Here is a 24,189-nt window from a genome sequence, read left to right as displayed (position 1 = left end):
CTTTGAAGTTGAGTGATGAATCTGCTCTTTTTATGTGAGTACCTTTCTCAGACCTGAAGAAGAGCTCTGTGTAAGCTCAAAAGCATGTCTCTTTCACCAGCAGAAGTTAGTCCAATAAAAGATACTACCTCACCCACCTTGTCTCTAATATCTTGGGCCCAACACAGCTACAGCTACACTGCAAACACCTTTAATATGGAAAAGTTAAGTGATCCGGCTTTAAGTCATGCAAAGTATGTCCAAATATCAGAGTGATGGGGACCCTGTAAAATAACAATGCAAAATCATTTGGACTGAAACTGTACTGTTTTTCTGCTCAAAAACCCATCAGTTTGCCCTCCAACGTGAGGTCTCATTTTGCTTGGAAAAATTGATATCTTTTGTGCATGTTTGCAAAAATGGGTCTATTTGCAAATTAATAATTAAGGCGATGATCCTGTGAAAACTTTAACACTTGCATACTTTACACATCTGAGTAACCTCCTTGAAGTTAGTGGACTATTCAAATTTATAAAGCTACAGATACATGCTAAAATGTTTGCAGGATTGGGACCTACATTTTGAGGAGGGAGGAAGAGAAACAATTTTCAAGTAGTTTTTCATTACCTTAAATTTTTTTCATACAGGTCAATGTCACAGTTCAGGGCAACTGCACCTCTATTTCCCCTCAGTGCTCCAGCAAGGGCACCCATGCTCAGGCTTCCAACTCCCCAGCTGTGGCCTCTCTTGGGTGGAGACACACATCCCTCTCTCTTCTGACCAGGGTATTTCCAGGCTGGACAGTTGCCTGCCTTCACTGTGTAATTCACAGCACAGGCAGTTTGCCCAAACAGACCTGCTTACTTTCTCTTCAGAGATGGATAACAGTGTAATTGCTACACATATAAGTTACCACACAGGTCTTTCAAAGCAAGGCTACTTTATTTTTAAGGTAAAAAAACATTGCAGAGAAAACATAAAAAACAATAAAAGAACCTACATGCATGCTAATAAGCTTACTAGACAGCACCCCATTGTAACGGTTTCTTTGTGATCACACATTTGTCAGAGCTTCATCTCAGAATGAGCCCACAGTCTTTCCAATCCCCTTCACAGACCAGGGGTCCTATCCATTTGTGGGATCAGGAAGAAGGTCCTGAGTCAGCCTAAACTCAAGCTTTTTATCCAAAAGTCATTTCTTTGTCTGTTTGCCTCTGGAGAATCCAGTTTGAACTAGTATATCTGCACCTCTCTAGAGAGACTTGAAAGGCTGATCACTAAGGCCTCGTCTACACTGTGGGGGGGAGGGGAGTGTCGATCTAAGTTACGCAATTTCAGCTACGTGAATAACATAGCTGAAGTCGACATACTTAGATCTACTTACCGCTGTGTCTTCACTGTGGTAAGTCGATGGCTGACACTCCCCCGTCGACTCCACCTATGTTTCTCGCTCTGGTGGAGTACCGGAGTTGACAGGAGAGTGCTCGGCAGTCGATTTATCATGCCTAGACTAGAGATGCGATAAATTGACCCCCGCTGGATCAATGGCTGACCGTCGATCCTGCGCATAATGTAGACATGCCCTGAGGAAGTTCATCCCCCTTTGCTATACAATTCCAGAGTAGCACATTCACAATTTCATTTTGAATACAATGTACCACAACGGTGTTAACTCTAATTCAATGAGGTTTAACTTAACTCAGTAAAACTTATCTTAATTCCATAAAGTTTTTTCAGTATATTATGGGATGTTTTCACTCTGTCGCACTCAGGTGTTTTATTTACAGTCTTTTTGTCCACAAATTGAAAGGTGAGATGATGATAACAGTTATAAAAGAACATGAATGATGGGTATGTCAAATCTGATATTTCATTCTCTTTTTAGAATTCGTAAATTGCCTAAGGCTCTGAAGGAATGGCAAGCTTTTCACGACCTAAAAAAGAAGATTGATGATTTTGCTGAGAGTTGTCCTTTGCTTGAAATGATGGCAAACAAAGTTAGTTCAATATGGTACTTTAAAGATAAGATTAACTTGATGATCAAAATAATGTTGTTATGTGTATAAGATGCTTTCAACCTTTCATTTTTAAAAGATCAAAGCAACTGTATGCATGGTAACATCTGATTAGGATTAGTTACAGACAACTAAAGACAAAATACTTCACAGCTTGACTAGATGAATGGTAATTCTTTTAATGGAATGAAGATTGAGACATTTCCCGATATTGAACTGTTTCAGTGGAAAATTGCATAATAATTTCCCCCCTAAAAATAATATTGATTTTAAAATGTTATTGTACTCTAATGCCTGTGGACTTTTCTAGGCAATGATGCCAAGACACTGGGAAAGAATTGCACAAGTAACTGGCCATAAGTTTGATGTCGTCTCTGAAAGTTTCTCTCTGAAGAACATAATGGATGCCTCATTGTTAAAATATAAGGAAGATATTGAGGTACACATACTTCTTCTGTTGGCATTAAAGGCTAGCTTTGTGATCTGGGATTCTGCGCTTTCAGAGTCCTCCATTCCTACGTAGCTTAATAGTGCAAACAAATTTAACTTTGCTTGTTTAGTTCATTTGGAGAATGGAATTTGGCAGCTGGTTGTAGCTGAAATGGTTAGCTCACTTCCTTTGATCATGGAGCAATAGAAAAGTGGTTGGATGGATTAAAGCTAACACTTCTAAAGAATTCTTTCTTCTTATTGTTTGTAAGGCTAATTTGAACTCTGGTTTTAGATGCTACTTATTGTAATTTTGTTTGCCTCTAGTCTCATGCAGGAATAAGAGAAATTGGTCATTATAGGCCTGATCCTGTAAGGTGATGAGCAACCTCCACTCCCACTGAACTCTGTGAGAGTGGAGGGTGCTTGGCACTTCGCAGGATCGGGTCTTAGATTAATATATTGAGGGTGGTTTGGGAGAATATTAAAGAAGAGCAAGAAATCCACTATTTCACAGGACCAGAAGAGGCTGGCAAACAAGTAGTCTTTTGTGATGTGCACCCAGTACAAATCTATTGCCTCTGTGTTTATTGGGCACGGTCACCCAGCAAATATGTTAGATTTACAAGGCCTGATAATTTTTGCAAGAGCAGAAGGATGGCAAAAAGGAGAAAAAAAACTTTTAAACTTAAATTATATTGTGAGCTTGTCAGCCAAGAGATTAGCCCTTTAAACACTATGGACTAAGATGTCTTATTCTACATGTGTCAAGGTTCCTACCCCACTCTGAACTCTATGGTACAGATGGGGGGACCTGCATGAAAGACCCCCTAAGCTTATTCTTACCAGCTTAAGTTAAATACTTTCCCAAGGTACAAACTTTGCCTTGTCCTTGAATCCTGTGCTGCCACCACCAAGCGTGTTAAACAAAGAACAGGGAAAGAGCCCACTTGGAGACGTCTTCCCCCAAAATATCCCCCCAAGCCCTACACCCCCTTTCCTGGGGAAGGCTTGATAAAAATCCTCACCAATTTGTACAGGTGAACACGGACCCAAACCCTTGGATCTTAAGAACAAGGGAAAAGCAATCAGGTTCTTAAAAGAAGAATTTTAATTAAAGAAAAGGTAAGAGAATCACCTCTGTAAAATCAGGATGGTAAATACCTTACAGGGTAATTAGATTCAAAACATATAGAATCCCTCTAGGCAAAACCTTAAGTTACAAAAAGACACAAAAACAGGAATATACATTCCATTCAGCACAGTGTATTTTACCAGCCATTAAACAAAAGGAAATCTAATGCATTTCTAGCTAGATTACTTACTAACTTTACAGAAGTTCTGAGTCTGCCTTCCTGATCTGTTCCCGGCAAAAGCATCACACAGACAGACAGACCCTTTGTTTCCCCCCTCCTGACTGGAAAGTATCTTGTCTCCTCATTGGTCATTTTGGTCAGGTGCCAGCGAGGTTATCTTAGCTTCTTAACCCTTTATAGGTGAAAGCGTTTTGCCTCTGGCCAGGAGGGATTTTATAGCACTGTATACAGAATGGTGGTTACCCTTCCCTTTATTTTTATGACAACATGGAAGGAGAAAAACTAAGTCAAACACTCTGTATGGAGGCTTTCTACAGGAGGCAGGATTATTTAGCTTTATGGAAGGATCAGGGACATCACCCTGCAGTCATGGGGCTTCGTGGAATCTATGATGATTGGTAGCCGAACTTGGTGGATCTTGGGTGATCCACACAGAGTGTCTGCCCCACTCCCCTCTGACAACATGGGCATTTTAGTGACTGTGATGCCACTGGTGCCTGCAAGGGGCGACAGAACCTGCAGACATGAAGGTAATGTTGCTGTAAACTGTCACAAGGTTTTCTTCTAGAAGATCTAGCAGAACAGCTCTACCCTCCTTCAGAGAGCCATGTCCTCAAGCTTCTGTCAAACCCAAGATACACAGTGTTCACACAGATACACAATTTTCACATGGAGGGGCTTATGTGGAGACAGACTCTCCCCTCTTTCTAAGATTTACTGGTTAATTTCACATCAGTAATGTAAATTCCCGCCCATCCCCAGCACAGAATGGAGAGGTTTAGTTCATGTACAGATACAAATTCTGCCTTCAGTTGCACTTGTAAAAGTCCAATTAAGTCACTGAAATGTGACTAGCTAAGTGTAACTGACGACAAAATTTGGCCCATAGAACAGGTGAAGGATATTCCAGTCTTACAATATAGTCATTTTGATCCATTTTAATTTATTATTCTGAGCATGTACAATTCCCTTTCAACTCTGAATTTGGCCCATGAGTTTTAATTGTTTTGATAAGTAGATATTACATTATCTTCAGTGTAATAAAACACAATAACTTGATATTACTTAGGATATCTGCATCAGTGCTGTTAAAGAAAAGGATATTGAAGCAAAACTGAAACATGTCATCAATGAGTGGAGTACTCATGTCTTTACATTTGGCCAGTTCAAAACCAGAGGAGAATTGCTTCTGAAAGGCTCAGATACTTCCGAGAAGATAGCTCTGATGGAGGATAGTCTCATGATTTTGGGATCCCTCATGAGCAACAGGTACAAAATTAACAAAAGAATATATTGTATAAATATAATAAGTACAAATAAAATACCATAATCTTTTTTTTTTAACTCATGTTCATATAACAGGTACAATGCACCATTCAAGCCCATGATCCAACAGTGGGTCCAGAAATTGGCCAATACCACAGAAATAATTGAAAATTGGATTACTGTACAAAACCTCTGGATTTACCTTGAAGCTGTTTTTGTTGGTGGAGACATTGCAAAACAGCTGCCTCAGGTCTGTTGATTTATAATAGCAATATATGAAGGCACACTATAGACAGCCAAACCACAGTACCTTTTAAATAAAAGAAGTTAGTCTATACTGAGGAAGTCTAATTATACCATACTTTACTCAGGAAAAATTACCACAGATAACTTCAGAGGGAGCTTTTCCAGAGTGAGGTCTACAGGGTTGGACTCTTAGGGCCTGATTCAAACCTACAAGAGCAAGACACTTTAAAGTTAAGGCTGAAATGCTTACCTCAATTCACTTTGTATTATTCAGATATTATAGCACATATTGGTGGAGAGGTAAATTCTGGCTAATGCTGTGATAATGCAATCCCTTATTCTGCCTGACACTAGCCCTTATACACCTCATTTATGCATTCAATACTGTTAAGAGTTGCAATAACTTTTGCAAGGGGCTGTGCATAGGGACATTGCTAGGCCTGGGCAGCCACGTATATGTATATACATATGTGGATCTTGCTCACTTTTCACCAGTCCATGCCCTGTTATGTCTTTCTGTGATGTCAGTTGTAGAGAACCTAAAGACTGACCTCTCTCTGATTTTCTGGGTGAGGCAGAATCAGAGCAATAAACTTCCATTGCATGCTCTTGCTTCTGCTGGCAGGTTTACATGTGTGTCAGCCAGTCAGAATTTGGCACATGGTATGTAGGATCATCTACTGCTTAAAGATGTCAGAAATATATAATTTAATAAAAACAAGAATATTCTACACTATTCCATTTATTTCAGGCCAAGGACATTATAATTAAATATCTACAGTTTCCATTTTCCATAACCCAGAACATTTTGTTCTGTGATTAGCTAAAACCTCCTTAGTTGTTAATTAAGATTATAATAAATTGCCTCTTAGGTCCTACAGTATATTTATAGGATAACTTTCATTATGGAGGCAATAAGCGGTTTTTGCAGATGACTAAACACCACAGCAATGCTTATGAATTTGATAATTGCAGGAGCCACTTATTGTAAGTATACTGCATGAATGTTATTCCCATTGTGCAATAAGAAGAATAAAAGAAAATCACACAATAAAGCTCAGAAAAATAGTTCTTTTCTTGCCTTTTGAGGATTTGAAAATTCAGCTTCATTCACTTTCAACACTTTGTGGATGGGTCATAAAACCATAGGACTGGAAAGGACCTCAAGAGGTCATCTAATCCCGTTCCCTGCACTCATGGCAGGACTAAGTATTGTCTAGAACTCTAGATCATCCCTTGAATCTTACCCATTTGCATTTCTGTGGCTCTACCAGTGTTACAAAGGCACTCTAAAAACATTCACGCACTGTACTCTTCAACAGACACGAGCAGCAAAGTGAATATTAAACTATTACCTTGTCTGATTATTATTTATTTATTATATTTATTATTGTAGGACCTACAAGCCCCAGTCACAGACAAAGACCCTGTTATGCTAGGCACTGTACAAACACAGAACAGAAAAGTTCTTCCCTGCCCCACAAAGCTTACAGTCCTAGACTAAGACAAGAGCCAACAGATAGATACTGATGTGGGAGTCCAAGGAAACAATGAGAAAATGCGGGCCAGCTTGATAGGCAGTGGTCTCAGCACCAGCAGCCTAACTGTTGAGTTTTTTCTGGACATCACAACAAAGGAGAGTTTTAAGGGGGAATTTGAAGGCAGATAATGAGATAGCTTGGCAGATATTTACGAGGAGTGCTCCCAAGTGTGAGGGACAGCATGGGAGAAAGCACAATGGTACTTGTTTGAAAATATAGTAAGTGGACGATGGAGGCTGGCCTCATGGCCCATTTTTTCTTGATATCCACCAATAGAATATGCATAATGTTGACCATCCAAAGGACGTACTGATTAATAGAATCAGACTCACTTACAGGATACTTTTATTTTTCAGCATTTTGGGAAGCAGCAGGAATAGCTAATGCATTTGTAATGTGTTTCAGGAAGCCAAGAGGTTTCAGAACATTGATAAATCTTGGCAGAAGATTATTCAGAGAGCTCATGAGACATCAAACATAGTACAGTGCTGTGTTGGAGATGAGACGTTGGCACAGCTACTACCACATTTGCTGGAACAACTGGAAATATGTCAGAAATCATTAACTGGGTATTTGGAAAAGAAACGATTAGTATTTCCAAGATTTTTCTTTGTATCTGATCCTGCACTTCTGGAAATCCTTGGTCAGGCATCAGATTCACACACTATTCAGGTATAAATTATGTAGCAGTAACCCCCTTTATAGCCAGAATTAATAACTGAATGGAATGGTGTTAAATGATTTCCTTTTGTTACTGAATTGACCTAAGTTTGTTTATTTGAGGAAAGATCCATTTAGCCTTCTAAACTTGCAGGTTTTGATGCAGTTTAAAAATAACATTATAGATCATTTTATCGGTCGTATTTGGCTGATCCGGTGTTTGTTTATTCTAGGCACATTTACTGAGTCTGTTTGACAATGTTAACCGAGTGGGATTTCATGAAAAGAACTATGACCAGATTTTATTATTTGAATCTCAAGAAGGAGAACAAGTCAATATTATTGAGCCTGTTCTAGCTCAGGTAATAAAAGAATATATTACGCTTTTTTCATTCGCTACTTTAAAGCAAATCTGTGTAATAAGGGGCTGGCCCACTTCCATGCAGTACCACAGCATGCTTCCATTTGAGAATCTGAAGTAGAGACCCTTCAGCTGCCCAGTACAGGGGCAAAGTGCTTTTGCTCCAGAGGGAGGATGGAAGGGCTTGTATTATTCTGTAGCAACCCTTCTAGTTGTCTCCCCTGCAGCACTGAAGTTGCTAAATCCATCACTCTGCATCTGGAAGAACGAGTCAGGCACAAATGTGAGGATGAGAAATAGAAAAGTGGGAAATGGGAACATCAGCCCTGGGGAGGAAATGTCTTCTGTGGAGTTTTTGCTGGGTTGGAGCAGTTTACTTTAAAAGTGCTTTTTTTGTCTTCCAGGGTAACGTGGAATTCTGGCTAGGACAGCTGCTGAATGGGATTAAGAAAACAATACACTCTATCATTAGACAGGCATCTATAGCCATTAGTGATTCAGGATTTAAGCTGTATGACTTTCAGACAACGTTTCCTGCACAAATCGGTCTTCTGGGAATTCAAATGATTTGGACCAGAGATGCAGAGGATGCTCTAAACAGTGCCAAAACAGACAAAAAGGTTGTACTTAGCAAATCCTTGGGGGTTAATTAAAAACATTGTTTAGATCAGTGCACTCTGTGCAAGTTAAAAAAAAAAAGGTAGAAAATGACAAAATAAAAAGGAAGTAACTGGAATGACCCGTTAATTCCTCCATATTGATATGTAGGGTGGTGATACTAACCCACAGTATTAGCATCCTCTCTGTATGCTCTTTGCACTACTGCGCTACCTGTCCTGACAACTGGTGACATGGGACCAATCCCCAGCTGGGGTAAATCAGTATATCTTAATGGCAAGACACTGATTTACATAAGCTGAGGGTCTAGCTTATAGGGTTTGTGCACCACCTGCTTCCATCCGCTGTCCATATTGGCGCTGATGGAGAGGCACTGCTCAGAACCTCTGATGCTGTGAACTAGTGAGGAAAGGAGTATGACAGGAAGTGATAGAAGGTCAATCCTCACTTGCTTTAAAACTAACTTTAAAACAGTTTCTAATGTTGTGTCCCATCCCCCCATTCTTGTCAGTGGCTACAAGCTTTGGGAGGGAACAATGGGCAGTTTAGGGTCAAGGGCGTGTCATCATCTACTATAATCCCAAAACTGGTTTGGGGGAAGTGAGAGCCACCAGTACAGGGGAATAGCAGTGTCTCTCTTGTGCATGGAGCTGCTTGAGGGGACAGTGCTAGCGTCCTCCCCCTCTTTTGGAGGAAGGGGGAGCATGGGAGCAAGTTTGGTGGGGGATTGGTTCCACCTTATGCCCAGGAAAGATGCTTCCAGCATGTTTTTGGTAAGTGCCTCTCCTCTGGAACTTATATAGAGGCATGTGAGAAGGCAACTCAGAGGAGTGCTCAAGGCTTCGTCTACACGACACAGCTTTTTAGTGACATGGCTGTGTCACCACAGCCATGCCGCTAAAAGTCGTTCAGTGTAGCCGCTGTTTGTCGGCTCTTCTGACGACAAAAAACTTCCACCCCCAACGAGCAGGTTAGCTTGTCAGCAGGAGAGCGCTCCTGCTGACAACGCGCTGTTCACATGGGAACCTGTTGCGGCATAACTTTTGTCTTTCGGGTGCGAAGGGGGTTAACACCTCTGAAAGGCAAAAGTTTTGTCATTCAATTGTCCGTGTAGACATAGCCCAAGAGTACTAATACAGCAGCGTAAGGAACATTTGCAGTAGTACCAAGCTAAGAGCTAGTAACACTGTCCTACCGTGAAAATAAACACAGGCAAATGCTAAAGAAAACAGCATACCATATTGTGATGTTACTGGCTAAAATTAAACTAGACAAGTCTCCAGACTAGGGGGGAAGTACTTTAACCCCCCATTTTTCTACATCAGACAAAACCAAAAAGGGCATGGACCCAGTTTTTGTTCCATTGCAGCTAATTTAACTAGAATCAAATGTCACTGGCAAACAAAATTTCTTGTTGGTTTTGTTTGTTTGTATCCTCCTTTAAAAAAACATTTATTTGTAATTTTCCTCAGCATATGGAATAGGTCTGGGTCTGCAAATATCCTCAAAAAACCCACAATCCCCAATATGATCATCCCTTCATGTGTTCAAAGCACTCACTGTGGCCTAAGTGCTACAAACTACTCCATCACCCCTGGGCCTGCACAGAATCCCATTTGGAGTTATTGACCGGGGTCCAACTTATCGCCGCAACTGCAGGAGTGGAGCCCCTGTTATAATCGTAAGAAGTCAGACTATTTTATTCCATAGTCTCTTGTAGCAGAGATAAAGGGTCACTTCAGGCACATTTAAATTGTCCCTTACACCAGTTTTCTCCTCTGAAAGCTACCGTGGTATTAAGGACAGAGTCAGAATCCTAGCTTCACGTTTCCCAAAAGTGAACATATTGGTTGGCTGATGTGTATAGTTTAGTACCCAAAGGCTGAAGTCTCATTGCTTAATTGCTTTTGACGAGGACACAATACAAACACTCTACCAGGTGAAGGTGAGGTGTACTATATTAGGCCACTGTCCTGCAATGGAACCTGCTAGCATAGACCCCTCAGCCCATGTATCATCCCACTAAAGTCACTGGGACTCCACAGGGGCTCAGGGAATATGCTCTAGTAGCTCTTGATTCAGGATTGCAGCCCCAGTTAATACAAAGTGAGGCTGGAGCAAAACGTAACTAAAACAGGGGATATATATTTGTAAATGTCTTCAACTGTTCATCCTCTAGAGATTGAAAGAGCAAAGGGTGTTTGTATTAATATAACTCTGTTCTCTTGCTGTGTGGGAAAGGTCATGCACACAACAAATCAGAAGTTTCTGGACCTTTTAAATGATTTGATTGACGTGACAACACGTAATCTGACAAGGATGGAGCGCACAAAATATGAGACTTTAATCACTATTCATGTACATCAAAAGGATATCTTTGATGATTTGGTGAGGTTTTTTTTTAAGAGCTCTCTAATTGAAAAACATTTCAAAATATTTGTTTAACTGCTGTTAGTACTGTCATGCAGTTGCATGCTATCTGGGTTTGTCTTTTCTAACTGCATCTTAAAAGATTTACATTACAAGTATCTTATTTGTTTGCAGTATTGAATTATTTGTGGGTGACAACATAAACATATTCACTAAGAAAAATGTAGATTCCGATCCTGCAAGTAGTTGCATATGGGCAGACTATTGATGGCTGCCTATTGATCTCACTGTGGCTTTCTCCAGGGGCAGCAGTCCAGCCACATGAAACAAATTGCAGGACTGGGGACTTAAAAACATAGTGTGAATTTTTGGCCCACTGAAGTGATAGTTTTGCCATTGACTTCCGTGGGGCCAGGGCTTCACAACATACAACTTTAGAGTCCAGTCCTGCAAATAGAGCCACACACACAGATCTTTACTCTCTTGTGGAATTCCATTGAAGTCAACAGGACTCCACACAGGTGGAAGGGTGCATGCATGTGGATCAGTTTGCAGAGTCAGACTCATAAACTGTGGGTTTTCCTTTTTAAAATTATTACTGTTTTTCAGCATACAAGAACTGTCTTTGCTAAGGGGAAAGCATTGTTGACCTTACCCTGTGATTCAAAATTTAAGACTTTACATCATTGGAGTTTTTCAAAAATATGTTCTGTTTTAGCTTTAGATTGAGTTTTGTGATTTCCAGCCCCTGTCTCCACTTCCTGATTTGAGGCAAGGGCTGCTGGAAGATTAAAGAAGCTGGGTTTGATGTATTTTGAGAAGAGGAGTAAACAATAACTTACACAGATTTACTTTTGAAATTTTAAGTGCATCAAACTCTTCCCTATGGTAGATAATATGAAAGCATGAGACAATGATTAAGAAATTGGAAGCAAAAAAAAAAAAGAAGGTTGAAGGAAACATCCTGCATACTAAGAGCAGTAATTCAGGGGGATATGTATTGTTTAAATGATTTATATTTAGAGAGAAATATCAAATGAGTTTCTAAATAAGGAAAGAAAAGTATAAAGAACTAACACTGATAGCTAGAAGTCAAAGTGCGAAGTTCTGTATGATGCCTGAGGCTTTTTCCTGTCCCCATCATTTTTCATTAATTTTTATGAGTATTTTTGAATGTATATTTCATATCAGTTAATTCAGTGTGAAGTATTATTGACGTCTGCTGTATATTAACCCTTCGGAAATTGGTTAATCCTATTGTGTTTTTTCTGACCTGTTGATGGAAATGGAAAGCAGACACTTTAAGATATGTCACTTTCTCTGCTCATATTTTTTATTACAGTATATCACGTCTACACTAATGGTTTTGTGCTTTTGTTACAGGTCCGTATGAATATTAAATCTCCATCTGACTTTGAATGGCAAAAACAATCCAGGTTTTACTTTATTGAAGATGTGGACAAATGCATCATCCAAATCACTGATGTGGAGTTCAGCTACTGCAATGAATACTTAGGCTGTACAGACAGACTCGTTATAACTCCTTTAACTGACAGGTAATCACACTAGGAGTATAGTATCCACTTTGGAGGCAAAATCCTACGCCCAACAACATAAAGGAAAAGCAGGATTTGTCCCCTGATATGCACCAATTACTGTTAACACCAATGGCAGTTACCAGGCTGTACTGAAAGGAAGAAATTCCCTTTCCTTTCCCACCCCCAGATTTATAGAACAGTTACTACACTTAGTCACTATACTTTGGGCAGATAACAGTGAAGAAAAATTAATGCTGTTTTCCAATCTGTCTCCAGATGTTATATCACATTGGCTCAGGCTTTGGGAATGAGTATGGGTGGTGCTCCAGCAGGACCCGCAGGTACTGGGAAAACAGAGACAACTAAAGACATGGGCAAATGTCTGGGAAAATACGTTGTTGTCTTTAATTGTTCAGACCAGATGGACTACAGAGGCCTAGGTCGTATTTATAAAGGTAAGACACTGTTCTGTTTATTCATTTTAGCCGTTAAAAGAAAAATGCGTTTCTGTGTGGAGTGTTTTTGTGAGTGAGACTGAAACAATAGAATGACCTATGGTTAGTGAGCTTTGTCTACAGCCAGCAGAAGGATGAAGAAGCGCAGAAGCAGCCTGCTTAAGATTAGCTTGATGGAAAAATAAATAATTGGGGATACAAATAAGAGAGCCGTACTATTCTCCTCACTGCCCTTCTTTTATTTCAGTTTCTGCTTGGAGAGCTCTATGCTTTAAACAGTTCCTTCCACAGACTTTGAATTGGGTCTCAGTGGCAACTGGTGGATGCACTGAAAGTCACCTAATCTGCACTCTGGTCTATGAACCTGATTTTCATTGCAGTCACTCTGCTGTAAATCAGGGTAATTCCACTGCAGTCAATGTAGTGACACTGCCGTAATAAGTGAGAGTAGAATCAGGCCATGTGCCTCTACATTTAGCATTGTTTCAGTGCCTGTTGAGCCATAGAGATTTATCATGCACTCAGGTGGTGTTCTCCAAGAACCCTAACCTTCCCCATCCCACTCCCCTACACTGCACACCCCAATGCTGATAGACTGGCAGGAACAATCTCATTTGGGTCTCTTGCAAGGCAGTACAGAACAGTAATGCTAGACTGCCCTGTCAGAGAGACTCCTGTAAATAAGAACATTTGCCAGTTCATGAGTGAGTTTTCACACATGTGCTATGGTGTATTTGTTTCTCCATTTTCTATTTGATGACATTACTGTACACAGCTGATGTCGGAAATAATTAATTTCTGAAGGGACTGTGTTCTATCTTCCATCCTCTTCCATCCTTTTCTGTTACCTTCCTTTTCTGTAGTCTCCATTTTCCTTTTAAGCACCAGTTGTGCCTTGTCCTCTCTCCCTCTTGTTCTTTTATATTTCCTTCCCCACTATTCCCATTTTCTCTGTTTTCCTTAACGAATCCTCTCTGTCTGCCATTCTCTCTACTGTCTTGATATCTGATTATTGTTCTTTCCTTCTGTTTCCAAACTGCTTCCCCTTTCTTTCCTTCATCTTTCCTGAATACTTCCTGTTTCGCTCCTCTCCTCCTTTTGCATCCCCATCCTCTCTGCTGTACTTCTCTGCACCTCCACAGCTTCAAGTATGACTCCATCTGGGCTTTTCAACCTTTACTGAATTTTCCCACGTACTTTTCATTCTCACCCTCATTTCCACCTGCTATTGCATTGAAGTCCCCTTGGATGATTGTGTAAATGGAAAATGGCCTCTGTGTAGTCTGTTTTTTATTTGTTTCTTTCAGTTTTTTATTCTACATGAAATGATGTCTGCTTCTACAGCTGATTCAAGCACTGTCATCATATGCTGCGTGAATGTACCTGAATATTTCCTAGTAATTAATATGGCTCTAATGTCCTACAGGGCTGGCAGTTCACTTGCTGTGCCTCTCTGTCACAGAGTTTGTTCCTTGTGGCTCCTCTTGGCAATTAGCTCTCAACTGGTCTTATGCCCCCCTGCTTCAGTTGTTCACCCCGTGGTCTCTCTCTCTGTATGCCTATCCCAACTCCTCCCCCAGCTGGGCTTCATCAGCTATTGGACCTTCTCAGTCTTGACTCTCCTCCACGGTTAATTGGCCCTTTTTCCTACTCAGGTCTTGTGTGGGGTAGACCCCCATCACATACCCTCCAAGGTAACCCTGTAACCCTCAGGAATACGGCTGCCTTCTCCCCTGGAGTTGCTGGAGCTGGGCTTACCAGTCATCTCATTCCTGCTTCAGCTTGTCCACCATGAGAAGCAATCTACCCTTCTCCTCCATTGTGTTCTGATACTGATCCCTCTGAAATTCTAAGTCTTGCAAAGCAATTCGCAATGCTTGCTCTGCAGCTACTAACTTCTCTTGTAGCTTTTGCCCTTGTTCCGCAGATTCTCCCACCACCCTTTTGATCAGGGTTTAAGTTCCTGCTGTATTCTGATTACCCTCTGTATTGGTCCCAGTATCATTTAACTTTGTCTTTTGGGGACTCTTTCTTCCCTCCAATTTCTCTTCACCTTCCGTCCTCACAAGTCCCCCGCCTTCTCTACAACCACTGTGCACATACAGTGGGCCTCTGGCTCCTCCTTCTGTTCCTTTACTGACTCTATGCCCTTTTCTTGACTATTTTCCTTTTTCTTGAGCAGACAATGCCTCCTCACATGTCCCCATTCCCCGAAGGAAAAACAGGTCCCTTTTTTCCCTACTCCCTCAGCAGCTGGGACTTTCTGAGGCTTTCCTACATCCCTCACTTCATGACTAGCTTTCTTGCCCTTATATGTAGGGGCATTCCCTTTCCAGGCGTCCCTTCTGCCCCCAGGCATAACACTCTCTCAGCCTGGTCACCAGCCTCCTGGCCCTGGAACTTCATTTCCGCTCCCAGCCTCTTCCGCCCCTGCTCGCTTTGGGGGAGGATCTTAAAAAAATATTGTTGCTGTTGCACCGGTTTCATTAAATACCCTTCCTGCCCCTGCTGGTTCTGCAGGGCCTGTGCAAGCAGTGCCGGGATCCCCGTTGGGTGCTTTTCTTCCTCGGTTAAATGGGAGTGAAAACGCTGGTGCCCAGTTCAGAAGGGTACACTGGCCTTCTCCAAAAAAGGCCCCCAGACCCTGTGGCCCCATTGTCTCTTTTTTTCTAAACTCGCTACTATGGCCTCTCACCCTCCCCTTGTACCAGGGGCAACCGTCATACACGTATTTGCCACCAAATTGTCATGGCATTTACTACTTGCTGCCTCTTGTTGGCTCATCTCGGGGATTAGCTCTAGACTAGCTCTCTTTCAGTTGCTCGCCCCCTGGTTGGTCTCTCTTTTCATGCCTATCCTAGCTCCTCCCCTGGCTGGGCCTCATCCGCTATTAGGCCTTATCAGTCCTGACTCTCTTCCAGGCCTGTCATGGGGTTAATTGGCCCCTTTTTCCTACTCAGGCCTTGTTTGGGGTAGATAACCCCTCACACTGTCCTTTTCTGCACAAGTGAAATTATTTTGCAAGGGCCAGATTTCACTGGGAGTTGTGGAATGCTCAGCTCCTCTGAAAGTCAGGCCTCCCAATTCTTAGGCACTCTCAACTTTTCCAGCAGGTGGCAATACAAAACAAATTATTATTTCCTCCCAAAGGGGAAAAAAATCTGACCAGAACTGAATTTCACCATTATAAAGGCAAAGTAAGTTTAAGATAATTTCATACACAGCTCACAGTATGCATAAAATGTCAATATTATACCCAGCAACATACACTTATGTTAAAGAATTGCATGTTTTATTTTTTTTCCTGTTGTTTCCCCAAGGTGATCATTGTTGCAAAAATAGTTTTTAGAGTGGAACCTGATAACTTGCAATAAAAGTATGTCACTTAAAGCAGAAAACATGTAGGGCCAAATCCGTCCCCAATGTTAACTCTGTCTGGATCTTTGAAAACTCATCAAATTCTCTGTCTACATAGAGGAAAAATACTTCAGAAAGGGATCCAATTCTGCACCACTGAAGAAAATGGAAGTTTTTGAACTGCTTTTAAAGGGGTAGGATTGGATCTTTAGTGCCTGTTCATGTGCTCACAAAAGCCAAGGAAGAAAAAAGAATTCCGCTAAATAAAGGTATGAGGTGGATTCATCACTATGCTCCTCCAGTTTATACCAGTATACCACCATTACAATTAATGGAATTTCACTGACATAAAACTAGTGTAGCACTGTGGGGAATCGCCTCCATCATATCTTTAAAAAAGCTATCACATTAGAAAAGAGTTAGCTGTTCACATGGGCAAGCTAAACAAGATACAAGGAAAGTACTGGATCATCTCCCTTCCCTAGATCCACACACGATGAGGACCCTCTGTGGAAAGATCTCCCCTCTCTACCCAGAAGGAGGCTCACCCACTCTTTGGCATGGTTTTCTTCCACCGCAATCCTGGCACACACATGGACCCTAAGGAGGCCTGGCAGGGTAAACTTGTGGGGAGAAAATTGGGTGGGCCAGGTGGGTTTGCACATCATCCAGTGTGTCCAGGTTTGTGGAGAAACCTGGAAAAGGTAATATAGCCCCAAATTGTAATAACTTTTCTACAGTCTCCCTCTGGAGTCTTAGGAGCCACTGCAGCCAGAGTGACAAGGAGCAGCCTGCTGGGGCCCAGAGTTGTTGTAGAAGTATTGGGCTTCTATGTAGATCTGCCAGGTTTGGGAATGGACCTGTGGCCTTTTATGCAGAGGTCAATCCCTCCTTTCCATGGGATGTTGTGATGAAATCCTCATAAAGATTTCTTCCCACACAGTCCCCTGCTACAGTTTTTAAAACCAGAGGGATGCTCTCACTCAAAGAATGCAATTTACACACAGTCTATATTAGCATATTGTGTGTGTATGTAAATGCATATGCACAAAAAACTCAGTATTTTCAGTTTCTTGGAATTTTGTGGGGAAACAGCTTCTGCAGAATCTGTAAAATCAGCCCTTGATTTATTTCACCTGTGCGGCAAACATTGGCATGAAAAATCTGAGAACCCTGAACATACTATATAGTTCAACATCACAGAGCCACTAATGCCTCTTGTAGGACATATGCCTTGTTGATAAAGGTCTGCTGGTTAGGGTGGGGAGGAGCCGGGAGTAGGTTTCCTGATGTGTTTAACCATTTTTGTCCTAACCAGTTACAAGACTCTGAGTTTTAGTTCTGTTATGTTCTCTTTAAAAGCTCCAGTGGTGAAGTTAAAATAGGTTCTTAATTAATAAAGTGAAATGTGGCCTGCCAAAGCCAGTGTTATCATATCTCATCATAGATTTGGCTAGTATATATGTGTGAGACATATGTTTTCTACGCCCCATGTAATCTGGGACAAGTTAGACCTAAATTCTGCAGAAGGGCCCTGGATTCCTCAGCACTTCGGTGGAAAATGATGAAAAACATTTGATGAAAAATTCTGTAGCAGCTTTGTTTAAATTAAAAAGAAAGAGTTTAAATTAAGTACGAAAAGGAAAAATATACCCAGTATAAAACTCCCTGTGCATTTTATTTTGATATTAAATTCCATTTCCACTGTCTCAACATTTAATGCTTTCAATATACTGCATGTTTCTGTATGGACAGTGTGTAACTGCGTTAGATATTCTCAGGGCTAACGCTGGAAGTTTTGGTAGCTGGGTTGGGGTATTTTGGGTTTTGGATATTTGTGGTTTTCAGAGGCAGCTTGGCATTGTGGGATAAACATATTAACTGGATGTTTCTGCTAAACGTATCAGCAGTGAAGTAGTTAACAGAGTTGACATTTGGGCCCCGATTCAGGAAAGTACTTAAGCATGCTCTTAAATCTCCCTCCCCCCCCTTTTAAGCAAAGCACTTAAGCACATACTTAAAATTGAGCACATGCCTAGGCACCCTTCCTGAATAGAAATAGAAACCTGAGTCACGTTTTGAATTGTACATTTTAGATTTCATTGTTAGCCACCCGTGGAGATGAATAGGACTGCACACAACTCTCTGATATTGTTGCACACTGTCTGCAGGAAGGCAGTCCTACATTGATTGAGAGGTGGTTTATGTTTGTAAAGATTTTTTCATAACAATAAGGGCTAACAAAATTTATAAACGAAATCTTAGATTCTGTAGGACAATTCTGTGGCAAGGGCTGGATAATATGGCATTCATAAGGTACCCTAGGAGGGAAAAATACAGAATATGAATATGCAGAATCATGGCATATACAGGGTCCTGTCTGTTTTCTTCTTATAGTGGGTGCATGTTAGAGACATTTTTTAAATAGAGCATTCCATACAAAGAATATAAAATAGTACTATATTAAAAAATTGCTGTAAATAGTCTTTCAGGCAGAATAGCCACATTTTCTATTTCTTCCTCCCTGGGTACCATGACAGTCTGAACCTCTGGCCTCTCTGTACCTCATCCTTTCCCTCTACGCTCTGTGCAAAAGGATGCCACCAATGTCATTTCCCTCTCACCTCTTTCCCCGCATCTTAAATCTTTGTCCTGGCTCCTTCTCTTTTTGTGTGTGTTCAGTCTGAGTTATTTGTCCTTGTCTTTAAAGCACTCCACTGCTCCATTCCAGCTTACAGCTCTAGTCTTCTCTCTTCCCATCTCATCCCAGGTCACTCCCTCTACTGCACAATGATCCTTGTTTCTTTATCCACTCCCAGTGTAATACCTTCCTCCATGCCCCACTCTATACTTGGAATGGCCTCCCAATCAGTTGTTACCAGGAATTAGCTATCTTCAGCTCCAAACTACTGTTTGGGTTAAATCCGGATGTCCATGGAGATCCTTCCTGCTGGAGAACGGGGGATATTCTGCTACACAAGAGCAGGCGGGGTTTAGTGAGTCTGCACAGAGGCCGCGCCACAGGGGCCACCTGCTAAGGTTCCCTCTATCCAAGTGCATCAAGGTTTGTAGACGGGGCAGCAGTGGGCTGTGAGAGGAGAGGCAGTGGTGCAAGTATGGTGGTACAGTCCGGTACGCCGTACCAGTAAGATATTTATAGCTAGTATGGTGTACCGGAAAGACAGAGGAGGAGCTCACCCCCAACCCTGCTGTTCCACGGAGCTGCGTCTCTTCCGTCTGTATGGCAGCCCCGCTGGAGGCAAGGGCTCGGGGGTGTGAGGCTGGGGGCAGTACAGCCACCGGAGGAACTGCTGCAGTTCCCAGCGGGGAAAGGAGCAGAACACCAGCAGCAGCTCTGGAGTGGCTGTACTGCCCCCAGCCCCACCCCCCCAGCTCTTCCATGCAGCTGCATCTCCTGAGTCTCCTGCCTGGGGTCTGTACAGCAGAAGTCTCTGACACAGCAGAAGGAGGACAGAGCTCCCCCCTCCCCACCGCAGGTAACGTGGGATGGATGTGGATCATAGAGAGGGGATGGGGAGAGCGTGGGGCCCAAGGCTGGGAGTGGGGCAGGAGGGGGGTCACCTGGGGAGGTCATGTGCCCCCCCCTTTGTGTCCCTCCCATGAGTGCTGTATACCATCAAGAAACGATTTCTGCTTGCACCGCTGAGGAGAGGAGAGAGTGGATCAACTCCTGCACACATTGATTGGCTGTTGCCTCTCTTGGGGTGGGAGTGAAATAGCAGAAGGGGCTACTGCAGCACCTTCACTGCCACGCCACAACTTGGGAGAGAATTTCTTCCCTCATCCATAACTGTAAAATCCCCTGCTACAAGCCTGGTGACTTGGACTTGATGCAGAAATGGAGGGATTTGACCCTCTTAAAAGTATACCTGTACCAAGAGGTTTATAACATCAGGCCACAATTCCACTCCATGACCTGTTACGTGCATTTGTTGTAATGGTGTGTGACTTCAGATTGTTAGTTCTTCAGGAGGAGAACTCTGTTTTCCATTCAGTTCTTGCTGTGTGCATTGGTTACTATAAAAAGCTGAGTGCAGCTGTGGTGCTATCAGGAGTATGATGATATCTGGATGTGGTCCCAAGCTCTACTTCAAGTGAACCCCCTCAAACAATCCTGTTCTTGGCCCCGTGCACTCTTGGCTCTCTGTGCACTGCAAAGGGTGTTGGGCCTTTTTTTCTGCCCATAGGTGCTATATATAAATATAATATTTACAGCAGTCCCTGGCTTTGATAATGGTAGCTATAAAGGCATGGGATTCCCTGCAAAGGTGTTCATATATCTATTTTATTGAGGAGTGTTTCCTTGGGTGGTTCTAATGGGTAAGCTGATTTATTTTGAGTTTTTCCTCCGTATGTTTTATCACATTCTCTTAGTTTTTTCTCATGCTACATTATAAATCCAAAATATACTGTACTTTATGTATGGCCTGATGTACTGTGTCTAACAAAATTCTTGTGGTTCCCCCCTCGTTTTCTCATAGGTTTAGCCCAGTCGGGTGCATGGGGTTGCTTTGATGAATTTAATCGCATTGAACTTCCTGTTCTGTCAGTAGCTGCTCAGCAGATCTATATTGTGCTTCAGTGTAAGAAAAATAAGAAGCCCCAGTTCATCTTTACTGATGGTGACGTTGTTGACATGGACAGAGAATTTGGCATATTTCTGACTATGGTATGTCTGTGTGAATCATAGCATCAGAGGACAGACTCCTGTTTCCTTTACCCACAAAATAGTCTTATGGGACTATTTGTATGTAGTCAATGGGACTATTTGTATGAGTAAAGCAATCAGGATTTGACCGATAGTGTGCAGGCTCATAAATAATATTGACGTCCTCTGTTGCCCTTATCTCTAATAGTAACATAGGATTTGCTGTACTGAATACAAGTCATATTTCCATCATAAACCACATGTTTCAGGGTGTTTTTTTTAATTGGATATGGAAAACTTGTCAGGCTGAGATGAAATTCAAGTACTAAATATTTTTACAAACCGGAACGAACAAAAGGACACACAGTCGGCTCTTTCAGGACCCATTATAGTCTGTCTCATCAAGCTCTTCATCAGAATTTAGAATTTTTGGTGTCAGTCCTCCAGAATTTAGGTGTGGCCCAAATCTGCCTAAGATCCAGTTTAATTGACCACTGGAGAATTCCTCCTGGGCAGGGCAGCAGTGCATAACTTCTGCTGTCAGCATAATGGGTACAGGAACAGGGGAGCATAAAGCTGTGCTGAGTGTTCCTCAATCATAATTGAAGATCGAGGCATTTATCTTTATTTTAAAATTGTTTACTTTTAAAAATATTAATAATATTACTGTGGTTTGCCAAAGCAACACATTTACTAGACATTCCTGTGGTCTCAGAATAGTGGGTGTGGTATTACATATTGCATGAGCTGCAGTATTTTAGATTAAATTGGATCATGGTATGTGAGTGCTGTGTGCTCTGGTTGTCATATTCCAGCACTCACTCCTGTGTTTATATTTGGTAATATCCAGAAAAAAATACTCTCAGTGTGAGCAGAGGGTTAAAGTGATAATTTATTATTTTGCACTCTGTGTCTTTCAGAATCCTGGTTATGCAGGGCGACAGGAACTTCCAGAAAATCTAAAGATTCAGTTCCGTACAGTAGCTATGATGGTGCCTGACCGTGGTATCATTATGAGAGTCAAGCTGGCAAGTGCAGGTTTCCGAGACAATCAAATCCTTAGTCGAAAATTTTACACACTCTACAAACTTTGTGAAGAACAGTTATCTAAACAGGTGAAATAAACATTTGTTTAGGAGTAAACCACTGCTGTAAACGAATTTATAGCACTTTTTGTGTGTATTACTAACTATTCTGAAGTTGAGTAAGCCTGTTTTTTGGTTAAGTTCACAGTTCAGAATGTACTAGCAACTGGATCTTAAATAATCATGTTATTCTAATTTTCAAAGTACTTTACTCACTAACAGAAGCTTGTTGATTTGGGGTTTTTTGTGGGTTTTTTTTGTTTTGTTTTTTAATTAAAAACTCAAGCTTTAAGGGATTAAATATCAGGGACAGTTTGCAGATATGTTGGTAGAAGCCAAATTTTTCGCCCATTGCTCTTAAAAACTTTTTTCTTCTTTCTGATTTTGGTTATTTGCTACAGGAGCGTGTCTGTGTGTGTATATATATATAGTCAAAAAGGGGTATTGAATTTTATGAATTATAATCAATTTTACAATGTCCAGAAATCATATTCCTGTGTTTGGCACATCTTGCTGGGTGTTACCAGAAACATACCATTTTATCTAGTGAGAGTTATTTAAATGCAGACAAAGGTACAGGTTTTTGGTGAGAATCTATACAGAAATAGCTGAATTCTGAGTTTTCTGCCCGGGATGCCCACTAAGGGCTCTCAAAGGGGAGTTATCCAGAGAGAGGAGATGTGAACATTGAGGCAAAACACAAACTAGGGCTATGTCTACATTACGGACCTTACAGCAGCACAGCTGTACCACTGCAGCTGCACCACTGTAAGGACTCCCGTGTAACCAGTGGGAGAGAGCTCTCCTGCCGGCATAATTAAACCACCTCCAACGAGTGGTGGTAGCTATGTTGGCGGGAGAGTGTCTCCCACTAACACAGCGCTGTCCACACCGGTGCTTTTGTTGGTGAAACTTATGTCGGTCGGTGGGGGGGGGGGAGGTGTCACAGCCCTGACTGACAAAAGTTTTGCCGACAAAAGTGCTAGTGTAGCCAAAGCCTAGGTGTCCTGCAGTTTGGGACCCATTGAAGAGTCATATTAGGCCAGCTTCACCACTGCATTACTCCAGTTCTACCCCATGGTATCTCCATTGACTTCAATGGAGTTATCTTGGCATACAATTTGAGCAATCCGGGGTGAATCACACCCATTATTTCAGAGAAAAGAAATGTACAGGTTGGGATGTTTTTCTCTCTCCATGTATTAATTCTTCCACCCACACCTCCACCCCCAGACTCTGTGAAGTGCCTTGCCTCATTATTTTTGACAACATTAGTTTGATTTTTGTTTCAGGTTAATTTTGGTCATATAGCAGCTCTCTGCTGCAGATTGATTTTCTGACGGGTCACGTCAGCTGCTAGCTTTCCTGTAATATTGCCAGAGGGTCTGCCTTGTCTGTGAACTTCCCATACAGTCCCATATATTGATCCAGCATAATTGTTAACAATTTAAATATTGCTTATGATCCTGCTTCATCGGTCCAGCCATCTGTCCACTTTTCGCTTTATAGCAGGCCCTTTGAGGTAACCAGACTGTGTTTTCTGTAGAGACATCTTCCAGCACCTCGGGAGAAAGGGCTTCACTGTGTCAGAGGGTGTTGTGGAGTGAGATGACTTGTCGTAGAGAAACCCTGTGCTGGGTGCAGATTTGTCATGAAGTTTAGGAATATTGTGTGTACGCACCATTTCCTGGGTCAGCAACACAGTTATCTGCAGAGATATTGTATTGGACATGGTCTGGCCTGTTTCCCCAGGGTCAGTCTCAGTGGGATATTGTATTGGATTTTCTCCTTGTCTGAATGGTTTGTCTGTGTTGTTGCTGTTAGTTTCTGTTTTGGACACGGTTCTCTCCACTGTACTGGGAGGTACACTCACAGACATTAGAACTGGGAGGGATAGCTCGGTGGTTTGAGCATTGGCCTGCTAAACCCAGGGTTGTGAGTTCAATCCTTGAGGGGGCCATTTGGGATCTGGGGCAAAAAATTGGGGATTGGTCCTGCTTTGAGCAGGGGGTTGGACTAGATGACCTCCTGAGGTCCCTTCCAACCCTGGTATTCTATGATTATCTATGATCTATGATAAACTGTACATGGAGCAATATGGAATTTCACTCCTAATATTTTGTCTAGCCTCAGAAGGGATGGCATTTGCTTTTCAGTGTGAGCGCCCCCCAGAGTTTTTTGAAACAACCACCACATCCTCTGTGTTGGTGGTTATTTGGCTGGGTCACTTGTATGTTGGGAGGGTTGTCTTGCCAGCTCCAGGTGATGATTCTGTATCCTTGTC

The 24,189-nt window shown here is 41.9% G+C and overlaps 1 protein-coding gene across 1 annotated transcript in view; it reads left to right on the top strand.

The window, feature by feature from the left end:
- Nucleotides 1–24,189, top strand: part of LOC102935007 (dynein axonemal heavy chain 5) — a 275,261-nt gene that overhangs the window by 92,928 nt on the left and 158,144 nt on the right. The window contains 12 exon segments of the mRNA XM_043540319.1: nucleotides 1,865–1,976; nucleotides 2,305–2,433; nucleotides 4,809–5,008; nucleotides 5,102–5,255; nucleotides 7,198–7,464; nucleotides 7,686–7,814; nucleotides 8,218–8,433; nucleotides 10,673–10,819; nucleotides 12,185–12,357; nucleotides 12,616–12,794; nucleotides 20,654–20,841; nucleotides 21,741–21,935. Of these exon segments, the coding sequence (XP_043396254.1) occupies nucleotides 1,865–1,976; nucleotides 2,305–2,433; nucleotides 4,809–5,008; nucleotides 5,102–5,255; nucleotides 7,198–7,464; nucleotides 7,686–7,814; nucleotides 8,218–8,433; nucleotides 10,673–10,819; nucleotides 12,185–12,357; nucleotides 12,616–12,794; nucleotides 20,654–20,841; nucleotides 21,741–21,935 (2,089 nt within the window).

This window comes from Chelonia mydas, chromosome 2, assembly GCF_015237465.2.
Source record: "Chelonia mydas isolate rCheMyd1 chromosome 2, rCheMyd1.pri.v2, whole genome shotgun sequence".
Lineage (NCBI taxonomy): Eukaryota > Metazoa > Chordata > Testudines > Cheloniidae > Chelonia > Chelonia mydas.
This window is presented reverse-complemented; position numbering and strand designations above follow the sequence as displayed.